Consider the following 27,241-nt stretch of genomic DNA (forward strand, 5'->3'; position numbering starts at 1 on the left):
AAACACACTTGCTTTTTAAGGTCTATCTTATATATGCATTTTCTCTTTCTAATTCACCCTGAAAACTTGCCCAGCTAGGAGTTCAGTGTTTCTCAACCTTGGCAACAACATGCTGGCTGGGGAATTCTGGGAGTTGACGTTTGCACATCTTAAAGTTGCCAAGGTTGAGAAACACTGACTTAGTACAATGATAGGCTGGCCTTATGGCATACAGTTTTTCATCCTTATAGGAAGTCTTGGTACTTCTTTTTGTTACTGAAAATCAGCTGTGACATGACAAAGAAATAATGCTGCAGGACAGAAGTATTTACTCCGTAAAACATTAATGTTTTAATGAAAAATTTTAGCATTGTGTTTCTATCCAAAGACACTCAAAACTAGTTTTTCTTTCTGCTCAATTTTTGTCTTATAATGGGATCGCTTTTTTAAAATTTTGAAGGCTTTTTTTTAAAGTTTAAACAACCAGGCTAGCAAAAAAAGGTACCCAATACATATTCATCTTATATCAAACAAGCTAATATTTCAGTACAAGGTAACTATACATAATATATACATTACACAGAGAATCACAAAAGCAAACACTACAGGCTCAGAACAAATCTTGAAAAAACCATGATATTCACATTGATTACAAGAACTCTAAAAATGATTGTAACAGTGAAACGGCACTTTAGTTTACAAAAAGTCACAAAAATATATATATATATGTATATATAGCCACCAAGAACTATGGGTTCCTTAAAAATACTAATAGCCAGATATAGTATATAAAATGTAAAGTGTATTTCAACATTAAAAAAAAACCCAAAACATTTGTCTTCCCATTAAGTCAATCAACATGCTAAAAAGCTTAGCTACGGTCAGCACAGACAGCGGAAGAAAAAATTTTTTTGAATGAGATGTGACTGGTGACCAAGGACTGGCACAGTTAAAGGGGAAGGTAGGTAAAGTTATATGCCAGAATGGCCCTTTAGGAATTGATTCACTCTTCTAACGACAACTTTATCTCCTTCCCTTTAGTTTTTGTAACAGCCCAGAGACAAGACGGGTCTGCAGATGTTGGGCCAGGAAATACACTCTCTAGGGCTGTAGTTAGAATAAACCAGCAACATGCAGCATTATATATTAAATGAAACAACAGTGCCATCCATTTCCCCAAACACTCCAGAAAAAGCAGCTGGAATATGTTGATACAATAAAGAAAAAGAGCCAACTTTAAAAACGGCGCATTTTTGCATCTTAAAAAAACAATTGCATCTTTTAACAATACCAATTGCATTCTGTTGATCAGCCTGCCTACTTGGCAGCCAAACGATAACTTGCAAAGTATGGTAGGACCTAAGCAGGAATTCTTTTTTTTTTTTAACCTGCTCTGAGATCAGTGACTGAACAATATTTCATTTCGCCTTTATTAAAATCAGAAAAGTAAGCCTTGTTGTCTGCGGAAAAGCAGCAAGCAAGAAAGGAAAAAAAGTTTGTTTGCATTTAATGCTATCCAAAAACCCCTGGTTGCCATGTGGTCAGGATTCAGATTTAGCCCTCTGCCACCTTTAGGCTGGTGAGAAAAAAATTAGTAACCCTCTCCCCACAAAAGAAAAGCAAACAAACAGGCCAACGCCATTATTCAAAAATTTTGCATTATTAAAAAAATACAATTTTAATCTCTTTGGGGGACCTGGGGCCTAGGGACTATAGTTTTATAAAATATAATATATATATTTATATATTTTGCTACACCGGCACTGGTTACTTTAAAAAAAAAAGAGAGATTCACATTTACACTTTCCAGACAAATGGTAAGTGCCAAAACTAGAACTATTCTTAAAGACATGAACTGTTGCATTTGCATTAGAACTGGGAGCATAAAATTGGTCAGTCTGAAGAAAGAGATTAAAAAAAAATTAGTTATAAGAAGCTGGTGATAGAATATCTGCAATCCAAAACTGGATATTTTATAACAGCTTGAAGAAAATATGGAATTGTCTGTCATGAGCACATGCTTTTCTATCCTCCTTGTGTCTCATGGGAGGTCAGAAAATAAGGACTAAATAATCTCTCTCTTTCCAAACTGAACTTGGGAACAGATCCTTTCCATGGGAATATAAGCCTTTCTCCCAATTCATTGGTACAAAAAAGCCTGAATTGCATACGTTTTGACTCTGGGAACACCATACTACAGTTACCTGAATAGTCAAGCATATATCTTAGCAACTTTAACAGACGTTGTCGCCTAAGTAACGGATACTAACCTGTTTTACTAGTAATTACCTGTTACTGACAGGCACCGTCCACAAATAGAACCGCCCCCCCCCTCTTTAGTATCTTGCAAAAAAGAAGCTTAAATCAAGACAAGTTCATGAAAATCTATAGAGAGCTTTTTAAGTTCACTACTGGGCCACTTGGAAGCTGTTATATGAATCTTTCTCTACAAGGAAGACAGTAGCAATATCTTGACGGGATGCGAAGGTTCTCCTTGAAAATTCAAATCAGAACGGAAGGGGGGGAAATCACCCATCATAAATTGACATAAACTGCTGCTAAGGAGAGGAACATAATTTTGCTGCCACTGCTGGCCAGGATCCAAAAGTTCAGGATCTAAACAAGACTCCCATGGGTGCTCTGTGAGTTGGGAACAGTTTGCCACACTGCTTACTTAAAATAGGCTGTGCATATTGGGCAGGGTTTATATTTTCAAGTTAAACGTGTGCATTGCTGAAGACTTGATACCCTTCTGCTTTTAGACTCTGAATACTTTCCTTGTTGCATGCTTCACTTTGACCGCTGCTCACTAAAGCATGCCTGTCATCCTGGCTACCTTCTTCACATGTCGAGTCAAAGGGAGGAAAACCTGAAAAAATGACTTTGTTCAACGACAAGTAGCTCCGCAGATCGGAAAAAACGTATGTGGGGAAAGGTTTCACTCTGAGGGCGAGAGAAAAGTGAACGAATCCCCAGTTGGATCGGAGCTTTTTTAAATCCTGAAAAATATTATCAGGATATGGAATTTTTGTGTGTGCTATGACATAACATGGTAGGACAGGAATTACACAAATGTTTACTTTTCTGTAAGGTAAAATGTACCTTTTACATATCAGGAAGGTGTTTTGGTGTTATTTTCAAAAAGCACTCAATTTTTTTGAAATGTATTTTAAATATACATCATGTGCCTGAGCATATACTAAATATACAACCTGCACTAGCAAATTGCTCCCCATTACTGATCTCATCGGCGGTAAAAATACACTGTGTAGGTCAAAAAATGTCTCTGTGGATCAAGGTTAGATAACCTCACAATTCTTGCAGGACTCTTTGTAAAGTCTATTATATTAAACTGATTTGCTTCCTATTCTGTTGAGATCTGAGGTAACCAATTCGCAAAACTTTCTTAGTATTTATTGTATTTATTTTACATTCATCTATTTTGCTTAGAACTCAGTTAATATGTCAGTGTGATTCCCCCCACTCTCCAAAAAAATTGTGTATTTTAATTTAGATGTTAAGACAACTGTTTCAATGAAATGTGTGACTAAATAGCTTCATCCTACATATATGGAAGAAAATAAATAGCTTAATAATTACTAGATTAGTAAAATCACTGTATGTATAGTGTAGCCAATGTCCTCTTTCCTGATAGGAGTTTTATTTTACTTAATAAATATTCTGAAACATTCCAACCTGAAAATATCCCTTACTAAAAACATTTTATTTACCAATCTGGAAGAGTGACTTAATTTTTTTTATTAAAATTCATTGGAAGAAAAAATCTATCTCATAAAATACTTTAAATTTAATCTTTGTTAATAAGTATATCAAGCCCTTTAAGAAGTTGCAGAGAAGTGCAAGAAATAGTCTCCTTGGATTTGGTGGATTTGCTAATTTAAAAAAAAAAGAAATTTCTTTGAAACTATTACTTTCAAAGCTTCCCACAAATGTCGTTCACCACTGTGTAAATATCAGTGCTTTTACAGTTATTTAAACATTTCCCCCGTTTATCGTGTTCTATTATATTCTTAATCTGATAACGTGAAATTCAAATTATTTATGTCCCCCTCATAAATCTCATCCTTAAAAAAAATAAAGATGGTTTGAAGAAACCCAAATAGAGAGGAATAAAATATTACGTATCATTTTTAGACTTACCAATAACATGCTGGCAACAAAACCAAAATTGCTGGCCTGTAAGTGCCCTTTGTTGCCTTTAGAATCCTTTTAGGGGAAAATAATAATTTTGTGATTGTTTGCTGGACCTGTGCTTGAAGTCAGAGAAATGGCTTTTACGAAACCAGCTTGGCAAGGGTATATAAACAATTTAGAATAGGAACGTTTTATCATTGCAAACAGGTCTTTTGTAAACAACTCTCACTGATTTGAAACTCGGCCTCTAAAGGAAAATAAATGGCTCGTTTTACTTAAAAAAAAAAACAACGCAGGCTAATAAAATTGCAGTAAATAGCACACACATTCAGGCGTAACTTGAAAAGAGCACATTTAATGCGCCAAGGCGCTTTTGACTTTTGTAAACTCACTTCTCATTATACTTTCCCAGCATCCCAATTAGCTCAATGTTAATCGGGATTTCTTGATGGCTCGACTTCTGAAAATGAAGTTTTTGGATAAGGCCATTTGCATGAGAAGATTCTAGAAAGGCATGGCCAGCGCAGGTGAGAGCATAACTCTACCCCACCCGTTTTGCCAAAGCCAACGAATCATCCGGTTTTAACAATGTGCTTGCTACAGAACTGAAAGAATAAGAGTGATTCCTTCTAACTAAAGAACAAAACAACAACAAAAAAAATCGAATATCTACGACACTAGTTATTTAATTGCTTGAACTGGATACTGTAGTCAAAACAAATTTCAACAGCCATCAATACCTTTTTTCCTTAGTGAGAGGTACTGCGAAATTAGGGTGGCAAACCAGTGCCAAAAGCTATTAGGCCTAATTTTACACTTGGTGTGTGCCCGGCTGCTCTTCGAATTTAACCCTCTTATTCTGACCAACTCTTCCACCTCTGCATTTTCAAATGCTTCCGTACAAGGGACCGTTTTAAGGTGTGAAGAATAGTGTAACATTTGTTGCAGTTTAGAGCTTTTAACAGCATAGCTTATCAAATGGAAAGGGGTACATTCACTCCGCCCCCCCCCTCCTGAAAATTAAATTAAAATGTACAAGACCAAAACACAGGCACTTTCCAAAAAGACAAAAAAACAAAAACAAAAACCAAACTTTTGACTTATTCGATAGTGATAGACGAGAGCCCGGCCTTTGGGAGCTCCTCTCGGCCGGCCTCGGCGCTTGAGATGGTTTTTGGCTGCTCTGGCAAGTCTTCTTCCTTTTCTAACAGCCCCCCCAGAGGCCCCAGTGGGAAAGTGCTCTCGCAATTCTGCGTCGAGGAGACCTGCGAAATAACCGGCATTTGAACAGAAGAGCTGCTTTCGAATCCATGCTCTCCTAGCTCGTACTGGCCAAGAGTCTCTTCATGTTCTTGGTTTAAGTAGTCTGGTACTAGGAAGTCACTGAAAAGGGGGTGAAAAGTTGGGAAGAGGTTAGCAAGGCACAGGTTGAGGCTAACTGCAGCGTTACAGCTAAGCGAAGGATTATCTACTTTGCCAAGGAATGAGAATGGTCTGATTTAAACAAAAGCACAACCTAGCATTGTGATGCTTGTTAGATTTATGTGGTATATACCGTGTTTTCCAAAAAAATACGACCTACCTCCAAAGTTAAGTCCTAGCTTGATCTTTACATGTGCATCCAATATAAGCCCTACCCCCAAAACAAGCCCTAATTAAGACCCCGCCCACTCCAGGGCGCACAGGTAAAAATTAAGCTAGGGTGGGGATGGGAAGGGTGGAGGTGCCCTACTACTTACCTTCAGATAGTTGCAGCCAGGCCTCGCGCACCTCAACCCATTTCTTTTTCCAGCAAGGCTTTCCTGAAGGCCTCCGCAGCCAATAACAGAGCTTTGGATCGATCCAGAGCTCTGTTATCAGCTACAGAGGCCTTCAGGAAAACCTTGCTGATCTAGCTGGATGAAAAAGCTCCTGACAGCAAGAAAGAGGCAGGGGGCGAGGCATGCAAGTGAGGTGAGTGGATGACTCCCCCTGAAAATAAGACCTGGTATCTTTTTTGGTGGCAAAAGAAAATATAAGACAGGGTCTTATTTTTGGGAAAACACAGGGATGAACAACTTTAAAGCTTCTGGACCAACCAACCAAAAGCCTCCTTGACAAAAGAATATAATTTAAGGTTGGGTGGCACAAAGCTGATAAATTTAAAGCGGGCAAAGGAAACTTTTCTCTGATTGGCTGGCTTTGCAGTTCTACTGAGCATAGTCCAGGTAAAATAAAGCAATTTTAAGGTTCTGTTTCCAAAGCACCGAACATCTACAAAGGTCAATGCTGGCGGTGCTCTTTCTTTCTAAAACTAGCCTGACTACCTATTTCAGCTTAGCTGCATTTCGTTCTCCTCCATCAAGTAGGATTTAAGGATAAGTAGGCTTTTCAAAACATACTCTGGCTGCCTCATTGCTTTTGGATGCAGTTACTATAGAGCAATTGATAAAAGCAAAGCAAGAAAGGAAGATTATTGCCAGGAAAGCTATTTTTTCCCCCCACCTAGATAGGAAAATAAGGTATTAATGCAAAGCAAACTACAAGCAGCTTATTTGTTTGATTACTTGAAATCCGTATCTACACTGACAGATAAATGTTATAGTTCAAAACACTGACACAAGGCAGGGCCACAATTGCAACATGGTATTCTCTAAATGTACTTGGCTCTTTTTAGTCTCTGACCAAATGGCCTTAACCAAGTTGGCTGCGGATTACACAAAATGGAACCCAGCACATCCTGAGGGTGCCACGATGGACAAGATTTGAATTCTACCCAGGACGGCAATAAACCTGGCAACCTGACAGAAAAGGATACTAACAGGTTGCGGTGAAATAGTACAGGTAGTCCTTGACTTACAATCACAATTGGGAATAGAATCTCCCTGGCTAAGAGCAAGCCAGCTGTTTATTGAGTCACGCCGGATTTTATAACCTTTCCCCCAGGATTGTTACACAAACCACTGCAGCTGTTAAGTGAATCGCACGGCCGTTAAGTAAATCTGGCTTAAATCCCCATTGATTTTGCACGTCAGAAGTCAAGTGGGAAAGTTGCAAATGGTGATCATGTGACCACCCCCCCACCCACCCCCCCAGGATGGTGCAACGGACCAACCATAAGTCACTTTTTTCAATTTTATTGTAGCTTCGGTCGCTAAGCGAAATGGTTGTTAAGTCGAGGACTACCTGTACAAAGGAGGGTTTAGGGGGAAATGAAAGAAAGGTATGTTACCCTAACAGTTTCTTTTTTTTTTTTTTTTTGTGCACCTCACCTGCTCTGGAAGTAGTTTGCTAGCTCTGACGCTTCATGGTTCAGACTCCTCAGATGAACGATTAAATTTCCAGAGTTGGTGAACATGGCGCCACATGTTTTGCACTCGTAAATCCGAGGCTTGCGGATAATGTGCCGGGAAACCCGCATGTGGTGTTTATATTCCCCGAAGGAAGTGAAAGTGGCACTACATATCTGGCACCGGAAACAGCGTTTACCTTCGTGCTTCAGGCGATGCATCTTTAGCGAGTAAGCCCGGGTGAACTTTTTCCCACAGCGGTCGCACTGAAATGGTTTAATGCCTGCGAGAAGAATAAGCAGAAAATCTTCACCACTGAAAAGCATCGGGAATACTATTCCAGCCCTTTCTAATGGCAACAAGTCGACCTATTTACACTGTAAATAGATTTACATTTACGGTGTAAATTTCTATGAACAAGAGGATAATTTGGTCAAAACTTTCAGGGATGCCACTTCCCCAAAAGCCAAGTATTTAAATCTTTGAACTATTCAGACGCCACCGTTCTCTTATTACATATGAGAAAGCACATCTGTTCAGTGCAAGAATAGACAAAAACATGTTAAGCCCAGCAGCGGTGCAGCCTACTGGTTGTAATTTGTGGTTTAATGGGTTTTGTTGATTTTATTCTGACTTGGGGTCAGGGGTTTGTAAAAGTTGTCACAAATGGAGTGAGGTATGAAGCAAAGTCAAGAAATACATTAAAAGTTTGCCAATGATTAAAAATTAAAGAAAAAGCATGAATCTGAGGAACATACAGGGGCCTCTTAGGGGAGATATCTGGCACATTTATCTGAAACAATTATTAATTTGACTGTGTTAAAAACATACAATTTTTAAAGAGGAGAAAATCTTATATTTATGTAAAACATCCTTCCTATATTGCACGAAGCCAGGATTCAAGGATTCAACAGAATAAGAGAAATACCTAAAGGTTAAAACCATGTCTGATGTAGTTGTTACCATGTTTTTATTTCTAGAAAAAAACTCATGTGAAGCTATCTCCTTTGTAGTCTAAATTCTCAGGCTTCCAGAAATAAAAGCTGATTTTTTTTGTTCTATTTTATTGCATTCTCGTAATAGGGACCGTATATTGCTTCAAAACATTCAAGTAGTCCTCATTTAGCAACCAAAACTGGGACCAGCAACCCGGTCATTAAGCGATGGGGTAACTAAGTGAAAGTGCAACTGTGCTTACAGTGTGACTTTACAGTGCCGTGAAGCTAAGACCCGTGAACTGTCACTGAATGAGGTAGTTGCTAAAGGAGGACTACCTCTGTAAGCTCCTGTTCAAACGATATCTTTGGGAAGTGGACCAAAAGAGATCCTTACCTGAGTGGATGAGCATGTGCTGTTTTAAGTTCTGAATACGGGTGAATCGAACACCGCAAGTTGGACATTGAAAAGGTCTGTCAGGACCATTTGGGCTAGGTCTCTCTGTGCTACTGGTTGTAGGAGCAATGTAGAGCTGGTAAGGGTATTGGACATTCTCCAGTCTGAAGAAGCAAATAAGAACTCTTTTAGTAGCAGATCAAGAGGAAAAAAGTCAGGCATACAAAATACAACACGTATGTGTTTCAAAAAGACAATAATAATGACATTAGGATCAAATACAAAGATTCAGAGATCCCAAAGTATCAAGGCCTGAAAAATGAAGTTGAAAGATTGAGGTAGACACGGATGGCATTTAGATGGCAATCTAGGATGGCATTTAGAAAATCTGTGCCCTGACAAATTTTCCATCTGTTAGTTGCAAAGTGCCACACTGCTTGGACTCACACACTACACTGATACCTATGACATCTTAGGTTCTTGGGAAGAACTTAATGTGTACAAAGGCCAACATCAGTAAGTTGTGACTTCTCCTTGTTGCGAACAGATACAACAAAAATGAACTTTACTAAACCATATTAAATGACTGATTGAAGAAGGTAATTTTAAACAAAGTGGAAGTCTTGAGGAAAGAGATGGGCCAATGTATAAAAAGAAAAGAGCTGCAATTAAAATACCATCACAGTGAACCTGGTATAAAATGCTGGTTATAATAATCATTTCAACAGCTGATACTTGAGTGATATTAAACTGGTGTACATTTGGAAAGGTCAGAACTCTTTTGTGGGCACATAATGTTATGCAGTCATATCTATTCCAGATAATGCTGTTTAAACAATCTGGGTGCTGAACAATTGTTATGCTTTCAATTTTGCTTTTTCAAAAAAAAACCACTTATTGGCCACATCAAATCTTTTCACATGTTAAACTTCTTCCACCTCTCAATCTGTTTGGTAGATTATTCACTTGTATTTTTAAAAAGTGGGTAATGTACTTGACTGAAAATGTGGACTACATAATGGTCCAGATTTACTCTGTTCTGCTAATTCCCACTCTGCAACTACGTGTTTGTTATATTGCAAGCCGACCATGGTGTATGCTTAAAAACCGAACATGTACATGAAAAGGAAGTTAAGGTTGTGGGATGCTTGATGTTTTCTGGACTTTGTTTTCTTCAATGCCTGTAACAAAAGAACCAAACTCAGAGACCATCAAGGACCCCACAGTTCAACCCTGAGCTACAAGTATTCTCTTCTCTTGGAAGCTAGGTTGTCAGAATCAGTGTCTGCCTCAAGGTCACCTAGGAAACTCTATGTCTAAGTAGTATCCCAGCTTGAAAATTCCTTCTGCTTAGGAATGTAAAAAAATAGCCTGGTGACAGGCAGTGTGGATGGTGAACATTGGAGCTTGTGGTTCATGAATCTCATGTCTTTGATCTCATGACTGGCTACTGGCTCTGAATTCCACTTGTTTAGAAAATCATGCATTTTTCCAGGGATGGTTGAATTCAAAGGAGATCTGTCATGTTTTGTCACCATCTTAGATGACTCAATACAGCAATCTATCTACAAGGATCTAGTTCAGGTGTTATACATCGCTTTCCTCCAGCCTGACACTGTCTATGTCATGGGATTGCCACGCTTGGCAACCTGGCCAACTATTCTACTGGCTGGAAATTCTAGGAACCATAATAGAGACAAAATGAAGAAGGCTGTTCTGTAGAATGCTTTGTATATTACATTTATACGCACCGGTCATCGTCTTCCACATGGATATTCCCACCAGAAGTGCTTTGGAGCGTTGGTAATCCTTCAGTGACACCTTCATCTATTGAACCTGGGGGCAGTTAAATAAAACATACGCATTAAGTTACAGTTTAATGGAACCATAGCAATGGGGTTTTTTTTCCCCACATCCTCCTCACGAGCTATCTTGCTGCCAAATTTAAGAATTCCGTTATAACACAATAGGATAACGATGTAAAGCAATCTGCATAATTTATAAAGAGCAAACTTTAATCAATTTGGCCTATTTGGATTCAGGAGGTTTTTCAATTGGAAGAAGGCTTAGATATACATTAAGTGGAGGCAGGACTGTGATTAAATAGCCAGTTTATTGTTTAAACAATGCCCAGGGAAGGACGTATAACAGGCTAAACAGTACAACGCACAGAGGTAGAAACAAATAATTGCAAAGCTCACAATCTTCCTCATAACTTTTCCCCAGTATTGATGCCAGATTTGTGTTGCTCATATTTCAGTATATCGCAAAGAGTCCTAACTGAAGTAGTGTGAGTCTAAAGCAAAATTAATGGAAAACACGAGGATTTGCTCAGTTAAATGTGCATCATTCATTAGCATTGTGTTTCCACTCATCTGTACTGAAGCCATTACAAAACTGTATTACCGGGAATGCTGAAAAGGGGATGGAGGAAATTTGTTAAAGGTGGTGATATTATTACTCCCTCAATATAGTACAGGTAGCCCTTGACTTACGACCACAATTGAGCCCAAAATTTCTGTTGTTAAATGAGACATTTGTTAAGTGAGTTTTGCCCCATTTTACAACCTATCTTGCCACAGTTGTTAATGGCTGCAGTTGATGAGTGAGTAACCTGATTATGTGAATCTGGTTTCCAGTGACTTTGCTTGTCAGAAGGTTGCAGAAGAGGATCATATGATCTTGGACTACCTGTACAGCCTAAGAGGTCTTTTTACTGTGCAGGTCATTTACTGGAAACCAAATTCCAAAGCAGATTACTATTTTGGATTCTGAGTGTGTGATATCTTAATACATCCAGTTTTCTAGGACAGACAGCTCTGCCACTATTTCTAAGGAATCAGGGCTTGACTGATTTGTTATTAACTCATGGCTACAGACAGAACTAGAAGTCCCACTTAATTCATTGGAATTTATTTCTGAGTCAGTACGATCACGATCAATATTAGGCTACTTATATTGTTTTGGAATTGCTAAAGTAACTTGTGTTTAAATGTGTTTCAAAATTGAAAGCTGTGGTGATCTGGATATTTACAGAATAATGTGGGTATAGGTTTCCAGTATGACGCTGAAAAACCATTAGGGCTGGAAAAAAATGTTTTTAGTGTTTGACTACGAAAAAGAAACTAGCATCAATTTAAGGCACTGACTTCTGTGTAACTGTAACATGCTGTTGTTCTCCATCAATGCCTGACTGCTTTAAAAAACAATGAGGGAAAGAAAGGACCATTGTTCAATAATGAGACAAATGTCCCCAAAACATGATTGTGGGTTCCAGTTCCAGGCGCCTTCATTTAAAGGATTGTCAAAGGCACACAATTGGAAGGATCCTTGTGCCAGATCCTACTGCTGGTTAAAGCAGATTATCTTAGATTTTTTTTTAAAAGAAAAGGCTTCCTTGAGCCAAACTTGAATCTTGATCACTAGAGTCAAGACCATTTTATTTCTGTTACCAACAATACCCTCCTCCAAGATTTTTTTAAACCTCAGTATAGCCCTGAATCTTTAATTTTCTGGTGGTTCAATTCATGGATTATCAGGTTTGACTTTGCTTAGCTTTTCTGAAGTTTATTTAGATCAGTGTTTCTCAACCTTGGCAACTTGAAGATGTCCGGACATCTTCAAGTTGCCAAGGTTGAGAAACACTGATTTAGATGTTACTACACGAATCAAAAGCCTTATTGCATATTATATTTTAAATATTAAGGGTACTGTTAAAGCTAATTGAAAATGACTGGACGGTTTGGGTATATCTCCAGTTGCACTCAAAACAGTATTTATAAAGTCTTTTATCATATGATCTTTAATTATGTGTAAATGAGATGCTAGCACAATATACTATAATATACACAATATACTATAAGAGCCAAGGTGGCGCAGTGGTTAAATGCAGCACTGCAGGCTACTGCTAGATCAGCAGGTCAGCGGTTCAAATCTCACCGGCTCAGGGTTGACTCAGCCTTCCATCCTTCCGAGGTGGGTAAAATGAGGACCCAGATTGTTGGGGGCAATATGCTGACTCTCTGTAAACCGCTTAGAGAGGCCTGAAAGGCCTATGAAGCGGTATATAAGTCTACTGCTATATATATATACTGCAAGAGAATGGGGATGGAGAGGTAAATCATAAAACCTGAGTTGGACCTGTTGACTATATAAGTCAACAGGTCTAACCTGCTAAATGCAGGTTAGATGCTAAATGCTGTGGAGAAATTTAAACATCCAAACAAATGACAAGCTAGACGTGATACTGGTAAAGGCATTCTATTTGATGTTAATATAATGAAGATAAAGTGCAACCTAGAGGTGGCTAAAATTCCCAATGCATTGAATGACAAGCTGATGGGTAATTTTTTGTATCCATGCAGTAGAACAAAGCAAGCCCAATCACTCTTTTCTTCTCTAATAAATGTAGTATTTGAAACATTTTTATGCATCAATTAAAAAAAGGCTCAAACATCCTACAAAAAATTGAAATAAACCAGTCCCCATGTTAAAGCATTCCTAAAAGGATCAGAAGTGGGGGGAAAACAAACTGGGGATGCTAAATTTTTACTGTAGCTATTTTCTGGACTATGTCTAAACTACTGCTGACAAGGGAATCCTTTTCATCAATGAACCTTTTTTTTTTTGATGCAACCAGCAACTTGTCTAAAACTATTTGATATCCTAGGAAACTGTCAACACTCAAGCAGTCTTTTAAGTTCCTGCATCTTCAGACAGAATAATACAATGAGTTATTATGAACAAAGGAGCATGAAAATCAAACATGTTGTTTGTCCCAGCTCTGTATTGATAGCTTTGCAGCTGGAACCCCATTGCTCCCTTTGATCTTCATGCAAATGAGAAAGTTTAGTTGGCATCCCTATGCATGGCCAAAGCCTGCATTCTTTTTTGCACAGATCCAGCCAAACTGATCAGGAAAGATTTTGTTCACCATACTACCTATATAACATAAAAAAGCCAAATGTCTTGAATTTTTAATTAACACCGATGGTACACTCACTACATGGATTTTTTAAAAACAAAATAATAACAAACATGGCAGGTCTGAGATGTTTAGTGGGATGATCTGTTTTGATAAGCAATGATATTTGGGTAAATACATTTGAAATGCATGCCTGATTTCCTTATTTTGAGATACCACATTAGTTTTAATGTATAAAGTGTTTATAAACTATATATTCAATATCAGTGTATTAAATAATCTTTGTTCATTTACAAATCAAAAAATGTTTCTGTTGATAAAAAGCATTTTGGAAGGTTTTTGTTTACTGTGAGAACATTGTTCCAAGCTTTTGCTTAACAAATTAACTTCATTTAAAAAGCTATGATTGAGCTCCATAGATGGATTTCTGCAGTCAATTTCCTCCTTTGTATAGCTTATTAATACACTGAGGTTCAAGAGAAAAAAAAAACTTCAAGAAGCTGGTTATTGTGCTTTTAATCACCCAACAAAGAATTCTACTTATTATGCCAACTTTTTTTTAAAAAAAGTGATGCCAAGTGCTGATTTTGAAGGATTACTTACTGTCAACACTTAAATGATTTAATAAATCAAATATTTATTATTTATAAGTTATTTCTTGTATTATAAATAAAACAAAATGGAAATCATCAAAAAATGCTTTGGTTTTATAAATATGCTGCATTAAAATATTGTGTATTAGTGTCTATCTAAATTGTTTTAATTATTTGGCAAACACTTTCTGATTTATTGTAAATCCCAAAGCAATGATGGAAATTGGTGTTTTTAATCAGAAACAAAATAAATTTGCTCTTTGATTTCTATTTGCATCTGCTCATCTTTTCTACTCTGGAAATAACTATCATACTTAAAAATACTGTAACATTCCTCTGAACGAAAATGCAGTAAAGTAAATAATCATTATACAAGACATGGTGCTCAATATCTCTGGCCTGGTAGGTTCATATGATATTTTGAAAAATGCTGTGGATGTTCTGATCTACCCAGTTAAGAATGGCTACAATAGCTGCCTTGGAAGACATACCAAGCCCTGATTTACATGCCAAGGTTGCTACCTTCATCCCCTTCTAATCTCCCATTCCAGGACACCCCATATGACTCCATTTTATACCTGTCATCTTTCCAGACAGGCGAACCCACAAAACTAGGTAGCAGATACCTATCATTTTGTTTTCTACAATTGCTTAAAAGGTCCATTCCAAAACCATAGAGACCTGTAGAAATCAAGAATGAAGCTGAGACTAGCCCTTTTGCTTAGAAATCTTATTGTTTCATTTTTTAAAATTAAAATATTCCTTTAAAGCAAAATGTCAGGCAGGATAAAGAGAGTTTCTTGGGCATAATTAGTGCCCTAAGAAAATTGCCTCAGGCCGGGCAATTTAAAGAATCTAAAAATTCACGTCCAAGCCCTCCAAAATAGACTTGGTGATGACACGGGTAATTCCTAAGAAAACCAGCAAGAAATTGAATGAATATGAAAATTATAGCAAAGAATGGATTACTAAACTATGCTCCAGATCAAAAGGATTTCTTTGGAACATTCAAAGGACAACCTGAATCAGGATTGGAAGGTATCTTCATCATACAATAATGTAATTCAACTCCTTCTCATTCAGCTATAATAGCAAGTAAAATACCACAACCAGACAACAAATGATTAAAAGGAAGAGCAATTAAAACACGTGCACATAAACAATTCTTGTGGGGTGGAATGGGGAATGTGTGCAAGGCAAAATGCAAGTTTCATTGCCACAAGATGTCCATATTCTTGATGTGCGTTTAGGACACTTGTATAGCTTTCCAGGGGCTTCTGTGGGAGGGGTTTTTCTTAAACTTAAAGACTACACTTTCTCTCTTAGCAATTGATTTTAGCCATTTGTTTCCTTGACAAGTCATTAAAAAGGCCTTGTCCTTATTTCACACAATTAAATCTACCTTACACTGCTCCAATAATGAATCTGTATGACTAACCACATGTCACTGGAAATTTATTTCCTGAACTCCCGTTTCCATGTGTTGAATAGTATGGGTTGGCTTACATTAGTCTGGTAAACTAGCTTTCTTCCAAGGGCTGCAGGAAAATAATGTTTGCCTTTCTTATTAATTCACAACATTCACCTTTGTTTTTCTTCCATTTAAAAATTCACAACTGCTTACTCAAAAAGAAAAAAAAAGAAAAAACAATTTAACTTGAATGTGGCCAATATCCATTATTAACACAACAGCTATTCAAAGCATGATGCAAAAAGCAGCAATATAATTATACTGAGGCATTGCCACTACAACTATTTCCTGCTTCCTCAAAGCAGCAACAAAACTGAATCTCTTTGATTTAGGTGTTTTCTTCTTGGAAGTTTCAAAACAGAAGGGACAACGCTTCTCCTCTTGCCTTGGTGTACAAAGTATAATAACTCGCCAGGAAATAAGGCCCACTGACTCAAAATAACTTCTAGTGTAGAATGGTCTGGTTTAAATACTTTTAACTGTTTTCTACAGAATATCTAAAATGGTTTGTGGAAAATGTTTAATATATCACACATCAAGGCAATTATTTCTGTGCACGGCAAATAAAGTTTAAAATTGCAAAAAAGGAGATTCAACACTTCTGGATGACATGAATTTGACCAATCATTTTTGTTTGACATACAGTGAAAAGGTCATCTTTATACAACTTTGACAAGATATGGTACTGGTATTTCTTGCGAACCACTTGTATACTCAGAATGAACTCAAGCTCTAAGGAAACAATGAAACACACATAGATTTAAGTGAGTCTACCTATAGAAGATGACTGCGGACTGATCAAAAGATCCTCCTGAACTTGTTCACTTCCAGGGACTGTCTGCTGGTCACTCAGAGAACTTTGGGATGCACTAACAGGCTGAGATACTTCCTCATGTACTTCTTCATCACTCAACCTTTCCACTTTTACACGCACATCTTCTTCAATCACCAGGGGTGAGCTGGTTTTTGTGCTCTCACACGTCATGTAATCAGAAATTCTTCTAGACGCTTCAGATGGACCAGGCACTTCTAGAGTCCGAGAGTTTTCTACCTGTTTCACTTTTTCTGTCTGGAGTCTTCGGTCAATTCCAAAAGGGAAAGTCCAAGGGAAAGCTAAGGAAGAGTCTACAGGATGACTTCTACTCTCTGCATAGGAAGCTGAAGTAGTCAAAACTTGTGGGGAGTTTGTCTGGGTGTTACATTTAAGTGGACTTTCTGGGGACATTACGATATAGCTTTTACGCTTCCGCCGTGATTCTCTGCAGACCGGAATGGTTCTTTCTACCACGCTGCATTCTGAGGAAACTGGGGAAAGACTGCCATCCCGTGATGTAAAATTGCAGTTTGCGCTGTTTTCCTGGCCTGTATCGAGCACCTTTTCCTGCTGACTATTGGGGGTGTTCCATAAAATACTTGACTTCATAAACTCAGAACAGGTGCTAGCCACACTGAACATTTGCATATAGCTAGCAGCAGCCAAGACGTCAATAATATTTTCAGTGTTAATAGACAATGTTGCGGTGTAGGCGTATTCCAGAAGAGGCAAAAAGCCAGTCACAGTCACGTGATGCAAGTCAAGTACACTCTGGCTATCATCTTCTGCTTGGCCAACCAATTTGGAACGGAAGAAGTCACTGCAGGCTGCCAGGACTACCTTGTGTGCTCTGAAGATTTTATCTTGGACACGAATGGTGATATCACAGAAATGTCCATCATTACGTAACATGTTCAGCTTTCCAAGCATCTCCTGGCTGTGAGCTGGGGAACTGTGGGTAAATGTTTTGACGCCCATTTTACTTGTGTACTTGCTGCGACAAATATTCAAAATGGACCTAGAGAAGAAAAAAAGGGGAAAGATTTTTCAGTCATGTAATTATGTAAAAAAAAAAGAGCTAAAACTCTGGGCATTAAAACATGCCTTTAATGTGTGCTTAAGTGAATGTCAGTTAAATAATGTTTTGGGGTTTGCTAGTTTGGTGAAAATATATTGCTTGTTTGTCAATTTTATCAAACAAGATATAAAAGACTGAAATGTATTTGTGTCAATGCAAAATAAAGGAATTGCATGTAGGAATTATTCTTATTAACAAAAATCTGCTTAAATACAGATGTGAATGCTTCTTTCCTGTCTTCCTTTGATGCTATGACAGAATCATTGCTTGCTATAGTCCCTGAACAAGGCCAAACTGGAGTTAGTTTAAACAATGGTAAAACCTTTCTACTGTAAGTCAATTTTCAAGAGACTGCAAATAGTGCAAATATTGTAATGAAATCTAGTCCAGCATTGCTAGCTTTAAATATGGTTTGCATCTGCTATGATTTTTACAGGAACATAAAATAAAATTTTACATTTCCTGTAATCAAATAACTATTGATAATTGGTAAATTACTAGTTATTCTGCTGCAATAGGAATTTTGACAACATTATGATCCAATCATCTTTAATAGTGTACAACTGTGCTTGCAGGAAAGTTTATAAAAATATAATATATAATTATTTGAAACTTGAGTTGTAATAGTTAAATACTGATATATAACATTCTGGACAGTTATAGTAAACAAAGGTATTATGCTAAATCTTGCCTTCCACTGTAACACACATTGTAAGAAGCTCAGGCTTTGTAAATCCACTGCTTCAGATCCTTATTTAATCATGTAGATTAGAATTCAAGCTAACATAGACTCACAAATAATTAATCTTGTTAGAGTTCATTGCCTATTAAATAAGTGGTCAAACGTGATTGAAAATATGAAAGAAAAACTCTTTCAAAATGTTAAGACAGTGTCAAAAGTATTTGCAGTAATCTTTTTGACATAATAAAATCACATGAGGTGAGTCAATAATATTTTCAAGTGTTGTTAAGAATGTAATTGCTCCATCTGATACCACTGCTGCTTTCAGTAATACTCATGGATTTCTAAATATAGTAGAACTTTCTCCTTATACTAAAGTGGGCATTTAAGGTCACTTTCTTACGTTGATTTTATCTGAAAGATAATGTGTAGGCATGGCTGCTCATGTTTTTAAAGTTATACAATCCTAGATAAGTCTTGGGGTGGGGGGTTGATTATATATGTTATATGTCTGCGCAGTATACAATCTACTGAAGTCAGGTGGATTTAATGTGTCTGTGTATATGCAAATATAATAAGATATGGTTGGGATACTCAAAACAGTACACAGTAAAGTATAAAAGGCAGGCTATAATCACATACACAGCACATACCAAATGATACCCATTGAGTTGAGCAAGTCTAGCAGGCAAATCCCAGGCATATTTACTTACATAATCCTGCCTTTCATTTAGGAACTCAAGGTGACATATATAACACAACTATACTGCCTCCTGTTTTTCCTCATAATGTTCTAGTGAGAGAGATTCCACTGAGAATGCATGACAGCCAGTGAAATTACTTGAATTAAGAACAACTGTAGGCAGATTTTTGCTATATCCTGCCTTTGCTTAAGGTTGTGTACACAGTGCACTGTCTTGTTCCCCCCAAAAAACAAAAATCATATAATGGTCGCCCAAAATCATCCAGTGACCTTCCTTAGATGAACTAGAATCTGAATCTTCTCAGTGCAAGTCCAACAATTTAACTATTACATTATTTATCTATACTGATTCTCTACATTAAATACAGCTCCAATGTGGCCCTCCTAATCCATTCTAATGCATAACACTGTATTTTTAATGCACTAATAAAAATCTACAAAATAAATTCTTTGGTCTGAGTTTTGAATAGCTAATGTTTATTTTAAAAAAGTTGTAGAACTATGTTAAAGTCTGGGTATATACATATATTTTAAAGAATTATAGAATAGAATAAAATAGAACAGAAACAATGTTAAAAATAGTAAAATAATCCTATAGTATAATAAACTAGAATTACAACCTTAAAACAAATTAAAAGGCAAAAATAAAGAAAAAGAAAAACCGAACTTCTAAAAGGCCAGATAAATAAACATTTTAACCTGGGTCAAAAGAATAATAATTCTGAACTAATGCTGTAGAGATAGTGTTTTACAAAGAAGGCCAGCATAAGAATAAAAACTCTCTGAAAAGAAAAGAAAAAACAATCGTTAGATTGTCCTGTTATGCTAAGTCAAAGTATTTGAAATAACATTATAGACATGATTAGTATTTTAGTGGAAAAAATAACATATTAAACTATAATCAAAGCTACATTTTGATTTAAAAGTATCCCATTTAATGATGGTTTACTATGTTGCAAAATTATAGGAGCCCTGTGCTTGACTTCAAATTGACAGTTATTGTTAACACTTGCCAAATATTGTATAGCTATCATCCAATACTTTTTCAAACAATTATTACTGCACTAATTTGCACATATATTGAATTGCCAGGAAAAGAACATATCAAGTAAGTTCCTTTACATGAAGGAACTTTCTAACCATAACATGTTGCCTCTTTTAAATTTCTGACCTGAACTATTCTTCTCCCATATCAATCCATCTCTCTCATCTCCCAGCCTGGCTAAACTTAATTGTTATAATATTGTTCTGCTGAAACATTCAAGGTGTGTATGCTTTTGCTAATCCATCAACTTCTACTGACATCAGTTACTTCGGTAAAAGAAACTGAATTTCAGGAATCTTGTTCAAGTTCAAACAAGACAAGCATTTGGTACTTGCTCTCGCCCTTTCTACGCTGATTTAACTTTACAATGAATTAATTGTCTGAATGGAACCGTATATTAAATGTCTTTAGATAGTTCATCTCAAGCAAAAAAATTGCTTGCCATTCAGGATAAACACTGTTAGGCCAGCACAAATTCAACTCTTTTGAAAATGCTGTAACTTCAAAAGCGATATGCCACTATTGCTGGGGGAGGGGAAGAGATAAGATCAATATATGAAGATAATGATTACTTAAGCAGATTTATCTAAGTTCTGTACTTAAGTGTTCCCTATAGCAGTAGCCAATCTTTCTTCTTTGCTCTATCTTACGAAAATACATGGTACTAATCAACAATTTCTATTTATTGAAGCTACTTGGAAAATGCTTTTGTAAGGATCTCAAAGCTATGCAAACCAACATACAGCCATTTCTGCATTTTAAAGGTTACTTCATTAATGCCGAGATCATCCTGTTTTACTTCACATACATCTAGAAACAGGCACTAAAATTTCTGTATTCTGTCTGCACTAGAATCTCAATAAATTCCAGCCCAAATTAACGAGATGGTAAGGTGATTGTGAAGCTACTTAGGACTTCACATATTTGGACAAGATTTTATGTTTATTTTGTGTTAGCTTATATTTGAGCCAATTTATTATTACTGATGCAAGAAACTATGATCAAGAAATTATGGTTTACCATTAAAACAATAAACAATTCTATGCAGTAATGATCTTTTTAGCAGATCTATGACCGCAATAAAAATTTGATTTCTCTCTCTGAAGAGAAATCAAATTATAACTGCCCATAATTTTTATGAATTTTCTAGTCAAATCTGTAAACACAAAACTATGGATTCAGAAATCCTTATATTTTATCCCAGTGAAGATTAGTGGATGACATTAATAAGTAACTTATCAACAATTATATCTAATTTCAAGATTAGAAGGAAGTAGACTTCCTAGCTCTCAAAATGCTGATATCCTGAAATTATTTTTTAAAAAAATATTTATAAAGCTGCCTATCTTGTTTAATATAAGCTTGGACAGGTCAATAACAACAACAACAACAATAATAACAATGAAAAAACCAACAGATACTCTTGGTCATGCCAAAATGCAATATATTCCCACACATTCACAACAAACTGTACTAGGGTCACTCTACCCCAAAGTATATAGGAAACGTCTATATTTAGCATAAAGCTCTAAATATGGGACTGCCAATTTCCCATTTTAGAAGTATCTGTGAACAAGTAAATTTCTGAATACTCTTTATGAGTCACTGGTATGGGGATAAAACAAACATAATAGCTGTCAATTTTGCTAGATATTGTTCATAATGGCCAGAATGCCTAGAAATCTGGTACTTTATAAAAAGCAGAAATTCTCTTAATTCCATGTTGCTGTTACTGTGTAAGTAGATTTAAAAAGAAACTAGTCACCTTTAAGTATGTGGCCTCTAAGGAAGGGGAAGAAATTGAAAGAAAAAATGTACAAATGATAACCACCAGAAATTAAATTTTAAATGTGACATATTCAAGTTGTTTTAAAAGTCAATTGGGGTTAGTTTTATTTGAAGGTAATCTAACAACTGAAATTTGCCATACATTACCAAGAAAGTCTGTGTATTAATATCAAGATCGGTAACAAGCAATTTGCTACAACTTCAGGAAATTAAACCGTAATTATAAATAAAAATGTTCAGAAAAAGTTTAATTCTAGCAGAAATCAGTAGCTGCACTATTAAACAACCATTTGCTGTCATAATTGCCTGGCCTAGGCAAGAAGCTTATCTGTCAGAGGTAATTCTTTATTTCAGTTGAGTTCAGTTGCCTTTCTACTTTTCTGCACTGTTCATGTATGGACAAAAGCTTTCTGTAGAAATGGATAGAAATGCTTTCTTGTGTCATTTATTTTCTTTTTCTGAAAATAAAAACAGTTTTATTGTCACTATGCAAAATTTTGGAGCACTAAATACCTACCACTGGATTTCACTAGAAGTTAGATTTTAGTTAATAGGCAGTAAACCAATTAAATGAAGTATTTAATGCAGATCTAACTGCCACCTATTTAACTAAATCATTATGAACAAAGAGTACAATTAATCTCTTGAATTCTTGCTAAGGACATCTAGAATGACTTTAAATATATACTATGAACAAGGTAGATCTTTAGAATAACCCAACTACTTAACTGCTTTTTGAACTTCATTTGCACTATGATACAAGTGGTTTAAAATAATATTTCTGTATTATGCATTCAAGTGTTCAAATAACTTCATGTGCATGATCTAATTGTATCCCTTATAACAATTCTTTGAAGTTAACGTGGACAACTGGTGTTAAGAGTTTTCCACATGCACTCTAACGGTTATACAATCATATGTAAAGGATTATATGTGTTTGTGTGAAGGAGAGTAGAGAGAAAGAAGCTTAACTGTCCCAGGCTACTCTTACTTCTTTACTGCTGTTGGTATTAAAATGCTAAAAAGATGCTCCAAATTAATGATAAATCCATCACAAAGTAGGCTAACAGTACATTCTGTTTCAGCAATCCTCCTCAAAGAACTCTATGATCAGCCATAGAGTACTTTTATGGCAGCTGCCAGAAAATCTGCTCACACTTCTCAAGGAGGCCCTGTTAACAACTGCCTTTCATGTCTTGGATGGGAGTAACTCATGCACAGAAAAGGCAGACCTTCATAACAGGCCTTTAAGGCTAAGGCTGCTCGAAAGGCAGTCAATATAGTTCCTCTACTACAGAAAGGATTTTGAGGTTGAGTGTGTATGGCCACCTAGGGAGAATATAGGAAAAGTGAGATTTAAAGTAAGGATTTCCTGGTTTATAGCTTCCTCTGTTTAGCCAGCATGCTGTCCAGCACATTTATTTCTTAACTTATTCTTCTTCCCTGTACTTAACATATTTTTAAACCAGTAGGATTTTGGCGCAAAGAGAAACACTATTGAAGTCTTAAAATAATTATGATTATTAGACATAATTTTGTCTAGTAACTACATTTTAGTCAAATCTACTTTATGAAGAGGAGGTCAGGCCAAAAACATAGCTCTTTTCTTTCTTGGAATAAGAGTAACATTCTTCTTGTTGTAAAGGAGAAAAGCATTTAGAAAACCAAACATGAATTGAGACTCAAATATTTTTGTCATAAGATGCATTATCATAAATTAAATCACTCATAAAAAGAAAACTATTTCTTCAAAAGTATTCCATGCTATATTTACTCATCAGATTATTCTAATCTACAGAGGGATAAAAGACTAAATCAAATATTGTCAATTTTGACACAGTTACTACTTTTATCAAATCTAACACTGAGTAAATTTTGCAAGCTCGAAAGTAAATTTAAAAACCACATGGCAAGAAAAAGAAAGCAGGGATATAAACTCTGAATCTACTGAAAGTCAATTAAATTTTCACCTGCCTAACATATTCTATCTTGTAAACCATACAGCCCTTGGTCTTTCAGCTGGAAGTTAGAATCAATCACCTATTCAGCTAATTTCTCAGCTAATTTTATTACTTTAAAATGTGTCTTTACTTACATAGGATTGTACTTTTAAAGATCAAACAATTTCCCTCCCTTTTAGCCAAATCATATGATACTCAGTTTGCTTTAATTGTCTCCTGTCTAAAAAAAAAAGACATATATTTTAGGCCAAGTCTGATGTGGCCTTGAAAAAAGAGAAAGTAAATAAACAGTTTTAATGAGGGTGCTCCTTTTGACAATATTATATTAAGTAGCAAGTGATCCAGGAGTATCACAAACAGGGGAGCAATATGATGTGATTAACAATTCCATGACTCTATTGGCATAAACAAGGCTTTTTTTAAAAAACCTTTTTGCTGTGAATGTAGCCACTGAATCCAACAGATTCAGCAGAAGACACATCTAATAAATAAGCCTCAATCAACCAATGTTAAACACTTTATTTTTCTGGCTGTGAATACCTAACCAATGCCTACGAAACAAAACACTAATAGTACAGTAGAATTTTTTTCTTGTTTTATTCAGTAGGCATGCAAATCAGAGTACACATTTATATCTTGTCTATTAGAACAGATCTACTGGACAAACCCTTTTGCTAGAATGAAGTGCACTATTAACCTGTTGTCTTTTCGTAGGAAGCAATCATTATTCTGAGACCATAGTAAAAATATTTGTAGTCAAGATTTTAAGCAAAGAGTGATATGTTCTGATGATGGGTATGAGCCTGATTTTTACACAATAAGTTGTGGCAGAGTTTGTTTGCTTTAGCTTAATACATGGGAAAATATCTTTTTTGGCTGATGGGTATACTCAGACTGTTGTGAGTGCCCTCACAAATTAACTTCCATAAGAGTGTTGAAAGGACAGCCAAGCATGATTCTGCATGGATATGTCCAAGTAGTTTCCTTGGAAACGATGAAGAAGTGGTTCTCTTCTTCCGCTGAAAATGCTTGAACCTGAAAGTCTCTCACTGAAGTACTAATCAAGCCTGACCCTGCTTTGGTTTTTGACATCAGCCAAAGTGGGTATTCTATTGACAAAATGCCTGTCAAGGTGATTTCTGGCGATCGTAAATTTCATCAGAAGGGAAGCTATTGCAATCATGTGTACAGTACTCTCTCTGCTGATGCTCCATCACTCCTGATTGTGAATACTGAATCAATGTCACAAAACAAAATGCCATTAGACAATAGATATTTTTTCTTGTTTTGTTCAATGGCAGGAAAATAAACATTCATTTATACCGTATTCTATTAGAACAGAACTATTGGACAAACTCTAGAGTGAAGTGCAATGATAAACAGATGCCTTTTGGTAGGGACAAGTAATTATTTCATTATATTTGACTTTTTACTGGTTAGTGCATCTTCAAACACAGCATTAGATAGTATCTACTGTTTTTATTTTGCAATAACATAGAGCCTATTTCAAACCACAAGGCATTTTGGAAAGAGGAAGATGATAGCTCTTTGTTTTAACTTAAAAATTTCTAAGAGCTCCATAAATTTAAGCAGGTTAAGGATCCACCATTACTGAAAATGAACAAGGCTTGCATGCTGGACAAACAAGGGTGACTCATGTCAGCATAACAAAAATCAACCAAGGGGCCCATAACAACCGACATACACAATGTGGCATCAGAAAACAAGTCAGGAACAGTAAACCAAGCAAATGAATGAACATTCTTGACCAGTAAATAATGACCAAAAATGAAGGGTTGAGCAAGACGCACAGGCTGACCAAAACCACAGGTGTGTGGAAGAGAGAATTCAAATTATGCCAAAACAACATGTAAGGACAGACTCTTTTTTTAATGGCACCAATGGCATCTTCTACCTGTAAAGGTAAAGGTTCTCCTCACACATATGTCCTAGTCGTCCCCGACTCTAAGGGGCAGGGCTCATCTCCGTTTCAAAGCCGAAGAGCCAGCGCTGTCCGAAGACGTCTCCGTGGTCACGTGGCCGGCATGACTAAATGCCAAAAGTGCACAGAACGCTGTTACCCTCCCACCAAAGGTGGTTCCTATTTTTCTACTTGCATATTTACGTGCTTTCAAACTGCTAGGCTGACAGAAGCTGGGACAAGTAACGGGAGCTCCGTTATGTGACACTAGGGATTCGAACCACCGACTTTTCTAATTGACAAGCTCAGCGTCTTAGCTACTGAGCCACCACATCCCTATCTTCTACCTGTACAGTGACCAACAAACAACAAACCTGTAAAAATGAGCATACCGCAAAGAGATTCCCAAGGACATGAAAACATGTTTGTTACTTCGTTTTACAAATTCCGAGTGCCAAACCAAAAAAAAAATCCCCCCAAAATAAATGCCAGGAGATAACCCTAAAGCAGTGTTTTTCAACCTTGGCAACTTGAAGATGTCCGGACTTCAACTCCCAGAATTCCCCAGCCAGCATTCGCTGGCTGGGGAATTCTGGGAGTTGAAGTCCGGACATCTTCAAGTTGCCAAGGTTGAAAAACACTGCCCTAAAGGGCATTTTTTCTGACCTGGAATCAAGGACACCATTCCTATCATGTACTCCCATTGATTTATCACACTATACATTAAAATGCATTATTGGAAAGCCTGCCAGGATGGGGAGACCTACTTTGGCAGCTTAATCTCCACCTTGGAAGGGAGGGGTCCCACAGAGGCCATCCAGGCCTTTCTCAACATTGAAACTTCCTGCAAACCACCCCCCACTTCGCTTTGGGGGCTTCTTATAGGACCCCCCCCCCCAGTTAATGAAGCATGAATTAATGGCAACAACGTTGCAAAACCCGCACCTGAGCAATCCCAGGTCGGGGTGGGGTGAGTGGGTGTTAAGGGAAGCCCCCATCTCGGGCATCAGCGCGGACAGAGCGCCACGGGGGAGGCAGGGATGCTCCGGGAAGGGGCGGGGCCAAGGGGCGGGGCCTAGGATCCCCTCTCCCCTCCCTCTTTCCCCTCAGCCTCCATTACCTGCTCTTGGCGAGGCCCTCCTTTCCCCGCGCCAGGCGGGCCGAGAGCGGGAGAGACGAGGGGGGTAGGTGGGTAGGTCGGTCAACAAGCGCAAGGCCCAGCTTCTCCCTTCCTGGGCCCCCCGTCCCGGCTCTTTAGCTTGGCCCCCGCAGGGCCATGGCCGCCGCCGCCGCGGCTCCTTCTGCTGGGGGGAAAGGGGGGAGGGTGAGGAAAGGAGAGCCCCCCGCGAAGGAGGAGAACGAGTCCCGCGCGCCGCCACGCAGGCGCTCTCGCGGCCTGAGCGGGGAGGTGGGGGCGGGGAAAGGAGAAGGACGGTGGCGGCGCGGGGCCCGCTGGAGGGCTTCGCGCGCGGGGGCCAGGCGTTCGGGCTCTCCTCCCTCCTCCTCCCCCCGCCCTCGCCTTTTTT

General features: G+C 37.4%; 1 protein-coding gene across 1 annotated transcript; it reads right to left on the reverse strand.

Moving 5' to 3' along the window:
• Nucleotides 1-306: 306 nt before the first annotated feature.
• On the reverse strand, nucleotides 307-27,221 carry ZBTB44 (zinc finger and BTB domain containing 44). Its single transcript, XM_014067032.2, has 6 exons — nucleotides 26,836-27,221; nucleotides 16,498-17,555; nucleotides 10,487-10,571; nucleotides 8,736-8,899; nucleotides 7,386-7,686; nucleotides 307-5,517 (listed from the first exon to the last, which is right to left on the reverse strand). The coding sequence occupies exons 2-6, from the start codon at nucleotides 17,513-17,515 to the stop codon at nucleotides 5,235-5,237; spliced, it is 1,851 nt and encodes a 616-aa protein (XP_013922507.1). The 5' UTR covers nucleotides 17,516-17,555; nucleotides 26,836-27,221; the 3' UTR covers nucleotides 307-5,234.
• Between the last annotated feature and the right edge of the window lie 20 nt (nucleotides 27,222-27,241).

The sequence above is a fragment of the Thamnophis sirtalis genome, unplaced genomic scaffold, assembly GCF_051295495.1.
Source record: "Thamnophis sirtalis isolate CommonGarterSnake01/CBP01778 unplaced genomic scaffold, rThaSir2_p1.2 scaffold_2, whole genome shotgun sequence".
Lineage (NCBI taxonomy): Eukaryota > Metazoa > Chordata > Lepidosauria > Squamata > Natricidae > Thamnophis > Thamnophis sirtalis.